Here is a 14865-nt window from a genome sequence, read left to right as displayed (position 1 = left end):
TCTGCGAGTCCTGCGTCTCATGGTGACCCGGGAGTCACAGCTGAGCCCCAAGGCCTCATTCACCCGGGGGCTAATCCCGCCCCCCTTAAGATTTTAGTGATGAGAAGATGGTTTGCAAAAGCTTAGGTCAGCCTTTGTGTTCAGCACCCACTAACCGGGGAGGAGCACTTGGTCCAGAATTATTCGCGTGTCTTTGTCGGTGACTTATCCGTGGATATGAGGTTACCACAACAGGCACATTGTCTTTTTCTGGGAGCACCAACACCCTCTACTCCCACCAAGCACACATCTGCCCCAGACCGCAGTGAGAAACAGGACGCAGGACACCAAGAGTGTCTGAGGCTCAGGGAGCCCCAGCTGGATCCCAGGGCTGCCCACCACAGGGCTAGGACGGCACACGGGGAAGGAACTGCTCACCTGTGACCTCGCAGGTGGACCTGCGCTGCAAGGACCACAGTCGTGATGGGCTGTGTGGCGGTGAGAAGTTCTCATCGGTCCTCTGGCTCTGCTTCCCACTAGGGCTGCCTGTGCCCACAGGAGGGGGCAGCATCTGGAGACATCCTTGGTTACTGCAGCCGCAGCGGGGAGTGCTGCCGGCTCCGTGGAGGGAGGCCAGGGGTGCCGGGAAACCTGCAGTGCCCGCCCGGGACGGCCCCACCACAGGGCCCCACACTGGCAGTGCTGGTGCTGAGAACTGCCACGTGCTACCAGGGTAGGGGAGTGGTTGCTGCTAGGGGCGGGGACCGAGGCAGGATCCAGACACGTGCTGCATTCCCACAGGTGTGGCAGTGGGTCAAAGCCAGCGAGCTGCGCACGCTAGGAGCTTTGCGCAACGCTCTATCTCAGCGAGGCGCGGCTCGCAGGCCCGGGCCCCGCCCTCCGCCTCACCCTGCCAGCCCTCACTTAAGTAGGCCAGAATGTGTGTGAGTCAGTGGACCACTTTATTACAGAGAAAGGACAGGGTTTGGCTCCTGGCTGTTCCAAGGCAAATACAAACCATATGAACGCCGACTCATGGTAGCCGCTTCGCGCTCTCACGTCTCCCAAACCACTGTGTCGCAGCGGGCACCAGGCAGCGCGTTCCCGGCTCCCGGCTCCCCTCACTCTCCCGCCCTGGCATCACCGCTGCGGACACAGCCTTTCCCCGGGAAGGGCGCCAGCCCCACCCACCCCTGCCGGCGCGTCCACGGCAGGTCACTGTGCAAGCCCCACTGGGCCAGTGGGTCAGTCCTGGACGGCGGCGGAGCCACGGTGGGGTGAAGCGGGGCGGGTGCCCTCTGAGGTGCAGCCTGGGAAGCAGCGGATGATGGCTCGAGCACTTGGGTCCCTGCACTCCCACAGGACACCGGGGTGTTGTTCTAGGCTCCTGGCTTCTGCTGGCCCAAGCTCTGTCGTAAGCTCCTGGAGGATCTCCCCCCCTCTTTAGCTGTCTGCTTTTCAACTAAAAACTAACAACATTTTTTTGTTAAGATTTATTTATCTTAAAGGCAGTTATAGTGAGGCAGAGATCTTCCACCCGATGGTTCACTCCCCAAATGGCTGCAACAGCCAGAGCTGAGCTGATCTGAAGCCAAGAGCTTCTACGTCTCCTATGTGGGTGCAGGGACCCAAGGACCCGGGCCATTTTCCACCGCTTTCTCAGGCACATTAGCAGGGAGCTGGATCAGAAGTAGAGCAGCCGGGCCGGCGCCACGGCTCACTAGGCTAATCCTCCGCCTTGCAGCACCGGCACACCGGGTTCTAGTCCCGGTCGGGGTGCCGGATTCTGTCCCGGTTGCCCCTCTTCCAGGCCAGCTCTCTGCTGTGGCCAGGGAGTGCTTGGGCCCTGCACCCCATGGGAGACCAGGAAAAGCACCTGGCTCCTGGCTCCTGCCATCGGATCAGCGCGGTGCGCCGGCCGCAGCGCGCCGGCCGCGGCGGCCATTGGAGGGTGAACCAACGGCAAAAGGAAGACCTTTCTCTCTCTCTCTCTCTCTCTCTCTCACTGTCCACTCTGCCTGTCAAAAAAAAAAAAAAGTAGAGCAGCCGGGACTCAAACCGGTGCGCATATGAGATGCCAGCATCACGGGTGCATCGCTGACACCAGGGTGGTGGATGAAGGCGCTTATCTTCGCAAAGAGCGAGGTGCACAGACAGCAGCTGCTTCAGGCCGAGGGGTGTGGTCGGCTCATGCAGCCTCCGGTGGTCTGCTTCATGCCGAGGGTGTGGTCGGCTCATGCAGCCTCCGGTGGTCTGCTTCATGCCGAGGGGTGTGGTCGGCTCACGCAGCCTCCGGTGGTCTGCTTCATGCCGAGGGTGTGGTCGGCTCATGCAGCCTCCGGTGGTCTGCTTCAGGCCGAGGGTGTGGTCGGTGGTCTGCTTCATGCCGAGGGTGTGGTCGGCTCACGCAGCCTCTGCTGGTCGGGGGCTCTGCTTCCCCTTTCGTCACTGACAGGCCAGCCACTGTGTTCTGGGATTTCGGAGGTGGCAGAACGGGCTGCAGGCAGTCTGGAAGCTATGTGCAAGTGGCCGCCACGCTGCTTACTCAGGGCCTGGGGTTCCTGTGGGGGAGAGCCTTGAGCTGGCCCGTATGAAGGCTGGGCCTTCTCTGCTCTCTGCGTAGAAGACGCACGGCCTCATGAGTCGTGTGGTTTGGGCCCTAACGCACCCTTCGTCACCTCAGGGAGCCAGTCTATGCAGTGGCTGATTTGTAGTCACCAGAGAAGGCCAAAGGCACTGCTGGAGGCTGGGGAGTCACTGTGGCTCAGGGTACAGGACCCAGGGAGGGGCTCGGATCAGACCTCACAGCCTCGCAGGCTGGGCTGCATGGGGCCTGGTGTTGCACTGGGAGGTGTGCATACCCCTACCCATCCACCCAGTGCAACAACCTGAAGCCACAAGTGAATTTTGCCCACTGCACAGCTAACTTACATCTGTTCAAAACGAGGGCAAAGTTTGGGGCAGGTCTTGTAGCACAGACCTGCCGCAAGTCGGGATGCCTGCACACCATGCTGGAGTGCTGGCTGGAATACTGGCTGCTTCACTTCTGATCCTGCTTCCTGCTCGGGCGTCCTGTGAGGCAGACGCCGCCTTAAGTATTTGGGCTTCTGCCACGCGACGTGGGCGCTCCTGGCTCGCCTCACCCAGCTCTGACTATCGTGGCTGTTGGGGATGAACCGAGGGATGGAGAGTCTCTTCTTTCCATTGCTCTGCTGAGTAGATGAAAATAGACTTTTTCGAAATGTGACGCATTTTAGGGCCGGCACTGTGGTGCAGCTGGTGAAGCCGCTGCCGGTGGTGCCCGTGCCCCACACTGTGGGGAGCAACTCGGACTAGACTAAGTTACTGGAATTAAGACTTATTCTATGCATCTGCTCTCCCACAATATGGCGCTGGGAGAGGAGGAAACAACTTCTACGCAGCTGCCTCTCGCCAATTTGATGAGCTGCAGGAGCTGATCCTGCTCCTGATTGGAGGAGAGCAGCGTACTCGGCGTGTGGGTAGCAGAGTTGGGATTGGTGGAAGAGGACTATAAAGGAGGAGAGAGACGGCATGCACGAGGAACATCCGGATAACATCTGAGCAGCCCCCGAGAGAGCCGGCCGGCGGTGTGCCGCTCCCCTGCGGAAGTGGGGAAAGTGGCAGGGGGAGCCGCCCCTCCACGGAGGTGAAGGGACGGTAGCCAACCCGGGAAGGACCAGCAGCAAACCCGGGGAGGGCCGAGCAGACGAGGGAACAGCGCAGGGTCCTGTGTCGTTCCTCCGCGAATGGGGGAGCGACACCACACTAGAGCGCTAGTTTGTACTCTGGATACTTTGCTTCCAATCTGGCCAGCCGCTAACGCACCTCCGAAAGCTATGGAAGAGGCCCGAGTGTACGTGGCCCCCGGCCACCCACGCGAGACCTGATGGAGTTCTGCTCCTAGTGCCGTCTGGCCCAGCCCTGGCTCCTGTTGCGGGTATCTGGGAAGTGAAGCAGTGGATGAGAGACCTGTCTGCCTTCCAAACGAATAAATAAGGAAACCTGGAGCCTCGACTTGAGGCCCAGCTGCTCTACTTCCGTCCTAGCTCCCTGCTAATGCACCTGGGAAGGCAAGGCAGCAGACGGCCTGAGTGCTTGGGCCCTGGAAATCCTGAACTCACGTGGGAGACCTGGATCTCAGCTGTTTCAGCCATCTGGGGAGTGAACCAGTGGGTGGAAGTCTGTCTCTCCATTTCTGTCACTCTGCCTTTAAAAAACCTTGCATGTCACTGAAGACAGCCTCTCTGGCCTCGCGTGTGGATGTCGGAGGTGTGAGTTCTGGAGAGCTGAGCAGAGCCAGCCTACTCCTGCGCACAGGGGGACGGTGGGGCAACTGCAGCTGGCACTGCACCGCCAACCTGAACACGCGGCACGCAGGGTCAGAGTCTGCAGACACAGAACTGCTGGTCGCCTGTCACCGAGTCCCCAGACACGCCGAGGGCACCCACACGTTCCTTGGGAAGTGTGCACGGGACAGGGCTTCACACACACACAGGCTCAGCGGTGCTGGTGTGAGAGAGAAGCGGTAAAGGAAGCCCCTGAGTAGGCCCCGTAAGACCCAGCAAGCCCTTCAGTGGAGTCTACAGGGAACTGGAACAACCTGAACACAAGCGCTCGGCGTGGAACTTGAGCCCAAAGAACCCTGTAACGTAAATGCCAGAGCAGCCAAGATAGCGTCAGTTTCCTTCAGCGCAAACAGTGACTCAAACTCCGGCTTGCCCTGGCTGCTGCTGAGGACGGCACGGCTGACAAACTGCTACTGTGCAGGCAAGTGACCCCTGTGATGGCCGCAGCGCACAGCGAGACAAAGCTCCGAGTGTGAGGAGCAAAACACAGGCACAACTGCAGAGCCAATTTGCAAAGTGTGGGCTTCCAAGAAACCCGCACCCGCTAATGCAAGCACGGAGCACCGCTGTGGAGCGGTCGGGAGGAGCAGAGGGCAAGGCGGTGCCTGGTGGGTGTTCACCCCTGAACCGCCTCACGGCCGGGTCAGCAGCTGCGAGCAGGCCAGGGACTTTTTCCAAGCAAGTGAAGGGCGATAAACGGACATTTCAACAGAAGCCTGGTGAACTGCTGGGTCCTTCTGCGGCACCAGCACCGGGCCGCGTGTGTGCTAAGTCCACCAACTCTGCAACGTGCACGGAGGACGCTGGCCTCAGCAGCCATGGACAAGGTCTTTTCTCTCAAGCTGGGAACAGGGCGTCTCAGGTCTCGTGTCTGCTGTTTTGCCCACAGACTGAGCACTCGCAGAGGAAGTGGGACCCGGCTCACCAGCCGTGCTGGCACAGCGCAGGAATCGGTCACGGGCTGGCACACACTAGTTGGTGGCTATACAATACCAAACCCACCAGTTTAATCAGTGAATTCAAACAACCCAAAAGCCACTGGCTGTGAGTACACTGAGCTGGCCTGAGGCAGCAGTAACTACACGTGCCCCAGAGGAGGATGGTTCCACAGGGTTCCTGTGACGACCGTCACACTGAGAAAGCAAAGCCAGCCACTTGCTCACTCTGACGTCAGACAAGCGGCACTGCATCCTGTCCTGCCCGCCCGGATGTCGACACCCAAGCCTTGCAGTTACACAGGAAAGGCAGGCCTGGAGCCATGGAACCGCTCAGCTGTCAGCGTCACTCTTAGAAGCACCTACAAAGCTGGAAGAAATGCTAATGAAGGGAAAACTCCAAGTTCATGGGCCAAGTCCAGAGAAGCTCAGTGTGAGCGCCCTGAGGGATTCACAGACTGAGGGAGCACAAGACACCGACGTCGGGTGCGGAACCTCGAGAACGTGGGCGGTCGGAAACGGGGGGCCCTGGGGAATACCTGGATTTGCTGGGTTACCACCTTCTCTACCCCTGGCCATTCACTTCAAGCGTCACATGCTCACTTTCCAGCTGGCATTCCTGCCCCCCCCCCCCCCCGTGTTTCCTGTCCCTTCCCGGTGTCCCCTCCTGTCCACAGCTGCTGGTGTGCAGTTCTGCTTCAGCAAAACAGAGCCAAGGAGCCGTGTCTGGCCCAGACGCGGTGTCCAGAGCCGGGTGGCACGGCGTCCTCAGATTCCCCGAATCCGCAGGGGGTGCTGTCAGGTGAGGCCCTGGGGAGTCCTTAGACTTGATGAGGTCAGGAGGGTGCAGCCCTCACCGTGGGCCCAGAGGTGAGCCCTGCAGCGTGAGGAGTGCAGGGAGGCGGCAGCTGTCCATGGGGCAGGAGTGGGCCCTCGTGGGACGCCAGCTCTGCTTGCTCCATGGCCCTGCTCCTGCAGCCTCGCTAACTCTGAGCAAGAAACACGGCTGCCTCAGCCACCTGGCCTGGGCTTCGTGCCATGCTGGCACAGACACGGACTCTCCACGCAGTCTTGCCAGTGCAAACTTCCACCTTTCTACCACCCCGGCCACATGCGAGGCAGGAGGATCCTCAGCTGACCAGCAGGGGGCGGGAGGAGGCAGCCCAGCCATACTTCCCCAGGGCAGCGGCCTGGGGTGCAGCAGCACCACAGCCCACAGGCCGGGCAAGGCACCCCCGCGTCCCAGGGTCTTTCCAAGGCACTTTCTCAGCATCTCCAACATCCCAGAGGCCTGACAAAATACACACCTTCGCCACTGGAGACAGCCGGGGGTTTTCCCGCTAAATACACAACATGTTCCCCATGTGGAAGCAGACTGCGTACCCCGGAACCCATGCCCTGTCCAGCCCCTCCGTCCAGCTGCCTGGGAATAGGCACTCCCAGACCAGACCAGACCAGACCAGAGGGCCCTGCTCTCGCTCCATGCCGTGGCAGAAGACAAGCCGTCAAGTCCTGCAGGCGCATGGTCTGGCTGCAGGGTCACGGTGCGTTCGTCTCACCTCGGGCTGGGTCACGGCTCGGGTGGGTGGCTTCCCCCAGAGCCAGCGTGCTGTCCTGACTCCACGCGCTCCACAGCACTGCGCACGGCGTTTGTGAGCCGAGCAGAACTGGGCCGCAGCAGGCCGAGGAGGCTGAGGGGTGGCCTCAGCACCCAGACTGTAAGCAGGCACCTTGGAGCCTCAGAGTGGCAACACCAGATGCTAGGGAGGAGCGTGGGAAGGTGGCCCAACCACACTCAGACCAGTTCCCGTCAATTCCAGCACACGACTGGGAAGGCCGCCTCACGGCCACTTGAGGGGACTACACTGCCCTCGTGGCAGCGACTGAAAGGATGCCCAGTCTGCTAGGACACGTGAGGTGGGAAGGCAGGAAATGGGAGAGACCCCCTAGCCCATAACTGAAGACTCGGAGCCTCAGCTGGCCCCGCTCCGCACAGCACACACACACCAAGGCCATCGGCACTCTCCCTCTGCAGGCCAAGTCCAGTCCCCTGGACCCGCCACAGGGAAGGGCACCTGCAGTCACAGAAACACAGCCACTTGAAACCACCGTTGTGATTTTTATTGATGGGCGACAACTTCATACTGGCAGATATCACTGAACTGTGTACAGGCAGGGACGCAGCGTTATGGAGACAGCAGAGTGAACACAGCAGACCCAGGACGTCCGCCTCGTTACGTTGCCCACTGTTCATCACGTGTACACAGAAGAACGCAACTGGAAATCTGTTAATGGCAATAAAGTCACAGTCACCCATCTACGGAGACCGACACCGGGCCCCACGCGTGCGGGCTGCGTGTTACGGGAGCAGGTTCTCGTCGCCCAGCTGTTAAAGGTGCTTCTCCCGTCAGGAGCCAGCAACTGCTTTTCTGTTTGTTCATCTTCTGAAGTGAGAACTATTTCTTCTCTGATAGCTGGCTCATTTTTATCATTTATCAAAAACTAAAGGGTGAGGAGGGAAAGTGTGATGGATTAAAAAATTTATTTTTTAAGGAAAGATAAAATTCATTTTCACAAATTTACAAGTGTTGCTGCTGGTGCACGGACTGGAGAGCACAGCGAGCCCCCTTCTCATGGCAGGAACCAGCACTGCTTCACAAGTCAGGTGTGTGTGTGTGTGTGTGTGTGTGTGTGTGTGTCTGGACCAGGCAAGTCTGTCTCCACCACACGATTTTGATTTGGAAGTTAGAAGTCGACATAAACTATGTTGCACAAAACCCCGAGGCGTCTCCTCTTTTTCCCAGCCCATTTCTGCAAAAGGGAGCGAGGTTTTTTCTTTTAAAGAGCCACTAAAGAGAGGCAGGCAGTTGGTGAGAACTGGTGTTCTACAAAGCGGGCGTTGGGCACACACAGCACACGCAGGGTTACAGCAGGTCCACGCGGCGGTAGTACAGGAGGTAGGCCGTGCGCTCGGCGGCTGGCTTCACCACCTGGTACTGGGTAATCACCCTGACCGACTGGTCATCGATGCGCAGCCAGCCGTTCAGCCCAATCTGGAAGACATCGGTGGTGTAATGACCGCCCGTCGCGCTGTTGCCATGATGGTAGACCACTGGAAGAGAGCACACAGACTGCTCAACGGCGCCCACGGGACCCCAGGTCCTCCCACATGTGGCTGTCTACACTGTAACCACGTCCACAGCTCCCAGTCACGAGGGATGTGGAGCGCTCAGGTAGGGGTAAGAGATCTCCATTCAGAACACACTCCAACGTCCCCGCCAGCTCTGGGGACCACACAGCTGAGCCCCCGGTGCCAGCCCCACTTCCAGGCTGTCCCCTGGAGACTGTGGGAGTCTGGGACGAAGACTCGGAGCCGATACAAACAGCATTTGTATCAGAAAAGATGGGAAGACTTAAAGATCCACTAGAAGAAGGAAGACGGAAAAGTCAATTTTGTTCTGCCATGACTTTCTCACAGCAGAGGACGACTGGTGCTGGGTCCTGTGCGTGCTGTGGCCCCACGTCCACGGCAGGGGACACCCCCTCCACACACACACGCCCACACACCAGCAGGGGCGCTGCAGCAATGGTATTAGGAATTACTTTTTTCCTTTTAAAAAATTACCCATTTTTCTATAACAAAGTTTTAATGAAAAAAAAAAAAAACACTTGCTATTTTACCTTAATAAAAAAAATTCTCTAAGTCAGCCAAAAAGATCCAGCGAAGGCCTCAAGCACACACAACTGCTGCCGGAGGTGCTGGGAGGCACAGCCCCAATGACACAGGGCGGCGGGAGAGTTCTGGGGAAGGCAGTGTGGCCCAGCAGCTTGTCCCACCAGCACCAGCACTAGCACAACACTGAGCTGAGCCCTCGCAGGGACTCCAGGGACTGCGGGAGCACAGGCCCCCAGGGCCACTCTGGCCAGGGCCTCCCGTGGCGGACGACAGCACTTGCACAGCTGGGCAGCTCCCGTCTGGCCAGGCCCATGCACGCGAACGTCACAAGGGACCTGAGAGACCTGACTAGTCAGCCCGGGGACAGCAGACTGTGAGGATGACTGTGGGATGGGGTCAGCTCCAGGTCAGCAGAAGTGACCCAGGGGGCCGCCACAGAGCACAGGGACGAGCTCGACACCAGCACCCCTCTCGGGTCCCAGATCCACCTTGAGGACTTGCCCGGGATGCGAGAGGGGTTTCAATCACTGGTAGTTCTTGTGCGACGGCTGCAGTCCGCACACACCCTCACGAGAGAACTGCAGTCCGCACACACTCACGGCTGAATCAGCAGGCCAGGTGACGGCGCAGGAACAGGGCCTGCAGCTGTAAAGGCCACCTGGCGGGAGCACAGCCAGGTTTTCTGAGAGGCTTCAGGTTCTCAAAACACATTAAGAGTACTCCATCTCCTTGGTCCCAGAAACAGTCATTTTTAAAGCACTTCTTAGGAACGATGCTGCGGTGTAGTAGGTTAAGATGACCCAGGTGCTTGGGCCCCTGCCACCCACGTGGGAGACCCAGATGGAATCCCAGGCTCCTGGCTTTGGTCCAGTCCAGTCCTGGTCATTGTGGCTATTTGGGGAATGAAACTAACAGATGGAAGATCTCTAACTCTGCCTTTATTTATTTATTTATTTATTTATTTTTTTTGACAGAGTGGACAGTGAGAGAGAGAGACAGAGAGAAAGGTCTTCCTTTGCCGTTGGTTCACCCTCCAATGGCCGCCGCGGCCGGCGCACCGCGCTGATCCGATGGCAGGAACCAGGTACTTCTCCTGGTCTCCCATGGGGTGCAGGGCCCAAGCACTTGGGCCATCCTCCACTGCACTCCCGGGCCACAGCAGAGAGCTGGCCTGGAAGAGGAGCAACCGGGACAGAATCCGGCGCCCCGACCGGGACTAGAACCCGGGGTGCCGGCGCCGCAAGGCGGAGGATTAGCCTATTGAACCACGGCGCCAGCCTCTAACTCTGCCTTTCAAATAAATAAATCTTTAAAAAAGAAAGTATTCCTTTATTGGCATTTTTTAAAATATTTATTTATTTGAAAGGCTTAATTTCAAAGGCAGAGAGAGAGAGAGAGGGAGGGAGGGAGGGAGGGAGGGGCCTTCCATCTGCTGGTTCATTTCCCAGATGGCCACAGTGGCCGGAGTTGCGTCGATCCAGAGCCAGGAGCTTCTTCCGCGTCTCCCATGTGAGTGCAGGGCCCAAGGACTTGGGTCATCTTCTACTGCTTTCCCAGGCCATAGCAGAGAGCTGGATCAGAAGTGGAGCAACTGGGACTTGAACCGGCACCCGTATGGGATGCTGGCACTGCAAGTGACAGCTTTACCTCCCCTCTGGCATTTTACAGAGAGTTCTAACCATGCAATGACCTTACTGGCAGACAGGGTGCGCTCACACTGGGCCCTTGCCCACAAGACAAGAACTCCCAAGGCCACCCCTGACTACCAACCTTCCACGCAGGCCCCAGGGGGGCTGAGGCAGAGAGAGGGCAAAGAAGTGCCCAGCTCCTGCCAGGACTCCATGCCAGACTGCCGGAAGCCAGGCTGGACCCTGGCTGGTGGCCAAGCCTGAGCATCAGCCAAGGCCTCGAGGGGAGAAAAGACGGGACCAGCTGCGTGGGCATGAGACAGTCACAGAGTAACCGCTGGGGAGGAGAGAGAAGACACGCCTTCCAGTGTGGCCCAGGGCCCTCGGCCCTCAGCCGCAGGCCAGGGGCCCGATTTCCTCACATGCTAACAGGGCCTGGGGCATGCAGGAGCCGGAAGCCGTCCCCTGGCCCTCCAGGTCCGATTGGTGACTCCTAGAGTTTTGGTTTATTTTTCATAAGATGAGGATGGCACCACTCACCTCTCAGGATAGTTCTAAGGAATAAAGAGCTGATATACAAAAGGGCTCTAGTACGCAAGTTCAATAAATGCCACAAAAATGGCCAGAAAAGCCAACACTGCCGCAAACGGCAACAACGGAAGTCTCGGGCAGGCACCTGGGGCCGTGGTGAACGCTGCGCCCCACCCTGCAGGGCCTGGGGCCAACACCACCTCTGGCTCCTGACTCCAGCTTCCTGCTAAGGCACAGGGGCAGCAGTGATGGCTCAAGACACTGGGCCCTGCCGGTGCCGTGGGAGACCCAGATCCCCAGCTCCTGCGGTCAGCCTCAGCCTGGCCTCAGCTGTCAAGTGGATTTAGAGAATGAACCAGGAAGAGAGCCCTCTCGCGCTCTCTCTGCCTATCAGATAAATAAAAATAAATTTTTAAAGCAAGACTCAAGGGCATTCAAAAGTAAGATTATAAGAGGGATGGGTCAGTTCAAGTGCCGGCTGCTCCACTTCCGATCCAGCTCTCTGCTGTGGCCTGGGAACGCTGTGGAAGATGGCCCAGGTCCTTGGGCCCCTGCACCCATGTGGGAGACCTGGAAGAAGCTCCTGGCTTCAGACTGGTTCGGCTCCGGCCATTGTGGCCATCTGGGAAGTGAACCAGTGGATGGAAGAAAGACCTCCCTCTCTGACTCTCCATCTCACCGTGTGTAACTCTTTCAAGTAAATTAATCAAAAGGAGAGAAAGATGGACAGTAGGGAAGACAGAAGAAAGGCAGAAACTTGGAAGACGTGGCACTGCAGAAGCCAGGAGCTGGGCAGGCTGGGCAGGCTCTCGGGCAGGGGCACATGTGCCCTCCCGAGGGCTGCCCATGTCTCCCTGGGGTGTCTGGCAGCCAGGGACCTGTGAGGTCCAGGCACCCTGTAAGCATCGCTGCCAGCACCAGTGACGAGAGCAGGAGCAGCAGCTCGGGCTGCACCCACCTCACCGGGCCGGGTACAGACACCACAGCAGCGGCCACAGCGCAGACCTGTCCTCAGGTGACCAGCAAGGCCGCCTCTGGCCAGAGAACGCGCACTGGGAGAGGGTGTGGACGCTGGCTCAGCTCAGGGCCTCAGTGACACTGGTGCAATCCCAAGCACTGAATTTCAGATGAGAGGAACGCTCTCAAACGACTCAGTGCCTTACAAAGCCCTCCAGGCTGACTAATCCAGGAGGCGGCATCGCAGCCCCAGTGGCTGGGGACACACCTTATCACTGCTGTAGTAAGGAGCAGGTCACACGTGTCACTTACCTGCAAACAGCCTATAGGTTCTGTGGCATTTAAAATTCTTGTTTTTAACCCCTGGAGAAAGCAGTTCTGAAAAACAAAATATTAACAGCTCCAATCCATAGGGGCACTTACAGAAGGCTCAGGACAGCCCAAACACACGGCTAACACGCACCCGATCAAGTAAACCGCCCCGCAGACCAGGAACGAAACAGAACTCCACCCTCTGCTGGCATAAACACTGGTCCACGACGCCAAGCGCCGAGCAATGCGTACTAACACGCCCAGCGCACAAGCCAGCGGCTCGGGGAGGACGTGAGCAGCGCACCGTCCCCGTGCGGCTTCCTCGGAGAATCCCTGAGCACGGAGGTGCCAAACACGGAGAAACACAGCAACCAACCAACCTGTCCCAGAAAACCCAAGGGCTTTGCACTGTGTCCCCATGTCCCTTCTCCGATGCGGTTTCTCGGAAGGCAGCTGATACAAAAACACCCTTCCCAAGCCCCCAGCGGGCAGGGGCGGGGGGCGGGGGGCAGGGGCGGGCTGTGGCCGGGGAGGCCTCTGGCGAGGCTGGCCCCAGGTTTCCCGAGAGACAGAGCAGGCGGGAAGGATGATCCGCACAAGCCGATGCCCCGGCCTCCTTCCCTCCTTCCCTGGTCCTCAAATGGGATCAGAAGGCCTGCTGCCGAGGGCGAGGTCCCGGCTGCAGATCCAAGAGGAGCCGCGCGGGAAAACGGGCCCAGCAGCAGCGCCTGCTGGCCGAGTCGGGGCTCCGCGAGCGGGCCTGGAAGACACTGCCCGCATCTGAAACTGACGGCAGCACGAGGGGCTTCTGGAAGTTCACAGAAAACGTGTATCAACAAATCAGGTACGGTCTCCTGAACTTTCTTCAACTTTTATATATTTACTTGAGAGGCATAGAGAGGTCAAGGCCCCAGCAGCCAGGACGGGGCTGGGAGGAAGCCAGGAACCAGAAACACCCAGGTCTCCCAAGTGCCTGGCAGGAACAATCACGTGAGCCACCACAGCTGCCTGCTTTGAGCTCTGGGTTAGCAGGACGGTGGAGGCCGGAGCCGGGAATCAAACCCAGGCACTCCCACGCAGGACGTGGGAGCCAGCGGGCCAAGCACACGCCCCTTCCCAAGTGCCTCTGGGCAGGGTCCCTAGGGTACAAGGAAGCTGACCACACACAGAGGCCGGCAGCAACTCAGTCACCTGCACTGGGAAGTCCGGGGAACAGGTGTGGGCGCTGTGCTGGGGGAGGGAGCCTCCACGCTGCGGCTTGCTCCTCCCAGATGCAGAGGGACGGCGGTGTCCCCACCTGTTGCCCAGGTCCCCTGCCAGTCTGGGCGTCACATTCCCAGGCAAGCCCCAGGCACGCCCCACGCACGTCCCACAGCTCTGAGGCTTTCCAGTTTTCCCTCAAGCTGTGCTGTTATCAGGAGAACTTCAAATGTGCCAGACCTGCTGAGGCCTGACTGCCTGCGGACACCAGAGGGCAGAAGGAACTGCCAGTCTACAGAAAGCGTCCAAATTCACCGGTGTCCATTTGACCAGGCCTGTCCCGCAGGCGTCAGTACCTCCTACGAGGGAAATTATCACATTCTACTCACTCATAAAATGCTTACGACAGGGCAGGTGCTGGGACGTGGTGGTCAGGCTGCCCCGTGGAACTGGGAGCCGGCTTCGGCAAGTTCCGGCCGCTCTGCCACGGACCCTGCTTCCTGCTGAGTCAGCTGGGCAGGCAGCAGACGAGGCCAAGGGAGCGAACGGGATGGAGCTTCTGGCCCCTGGCTTCAGGGTAGCTTAGCCCGGCGGCTGCAGGCATCTGGGCCGCGCACCAGTGGCTATCTGTATCACTATCCCGCTGCCTTCACAAGCCAATCTTTGCTGAAAAATTGCACACATGGTTCTGAAAAACCTGTCAAAAATGCTTATAGAAAACTGCTCTTTTGATGTACAAAGCCTGTTTTATCTACAGAGATTACAGGATTGTTTCAACTTTGCCTACCTTTTATCTAGCTTTTAATGAGAACTTTAATGTAAAGTTCTACTGAAACAAGAGAAGACTTCTTACAAAAGGACCAGCCAGCTTCCTAACACGGCCCTGCGCAGCGCCAGCGCCAGCGCCGAGCTGAGCTTGCTGGCCCGCAGGGGCGCAGCCCGCACACGACTCGCTCCTGAGCCATTACCTTTACTGATCTCCAAGTCCACAGGATAGTCAATATTTTTGATCAGCTTCTGACAGCCACCCGTCTTCTCGTACACAAATCGTTTCAGGTGCAGCACGAGAACAGGCGGGAGCTTCTCCAGAGTCACTCTCCGACTTATCTCCACCTGACAAGGCACAGAGCACACCAGGACGCGCTGGACGGCCGGGAGCAACAGACGCCCGTCCGAGCCAGCCCCACGGCGCGAGTCTCCCACCCTTCCCTGCAGCCGGAAGCTCCCAAGCTTCCGCCCTGGCTCTCCCTAGAAAGCACCACCCCCAAACCAGCAGGGAG

At 58.7% G+C, this 14865-nt stretch overlaps 1 protein-coding gene across 1 annotated transcript in view; it reads right to left on the bottom strand.

Moving 5' to 3' along the window:
* Positions 1-7380: 7380 nt before the first annotated feature.
* The window catches only part of USP10 (ubiquitin specific peptidase 10), a 67728-nt gene continuing 60243 nt past the window's right edge, over positions 7381-14865 (bottom strand). The window contains exons 12-14 of the mRNA XM_051847334.3: positions 14554-14698; positions 12386-12451; positions 7381-8393 (exon numbers count right to left, since the gene is read on the bottom strand). Of these exons, the coding sequence (XP_051703294.1) occupies positions 8206-8393; positions 12386-12451; positions 14554-14698 (399 nt within the window). The 3' untranslated portion in view covers positions 7381-8205. The remainder of the gene's footprint in view (positions 8394-12385; positions 12452-14553; positions 14699-14865) is intronic.

The sequence above is a fragment of the Oryctolagus cuniculus genome, chromosome 18, assembly GCF_051225735.1.
Source record: "Oryctolagus cuniculus isolate XC-2025 breed Fujian yellow rabbit chromosome 18, ASM5122573v1, whole genome shotgun sequence".
NCBI classification, from domain to species: domain Eukaryota; kingdom Metazoa; phylum Chordata; class Mammalia; order Lagomorpha; family Leporidae; genus Oryctolagus; species Oryctolagus cuniculus.
The sequence above is the reverse complement of the archived record's forward strand: the minus strand, read 5'-3'. Positions and strand labels throughout refer to the sequence as shown.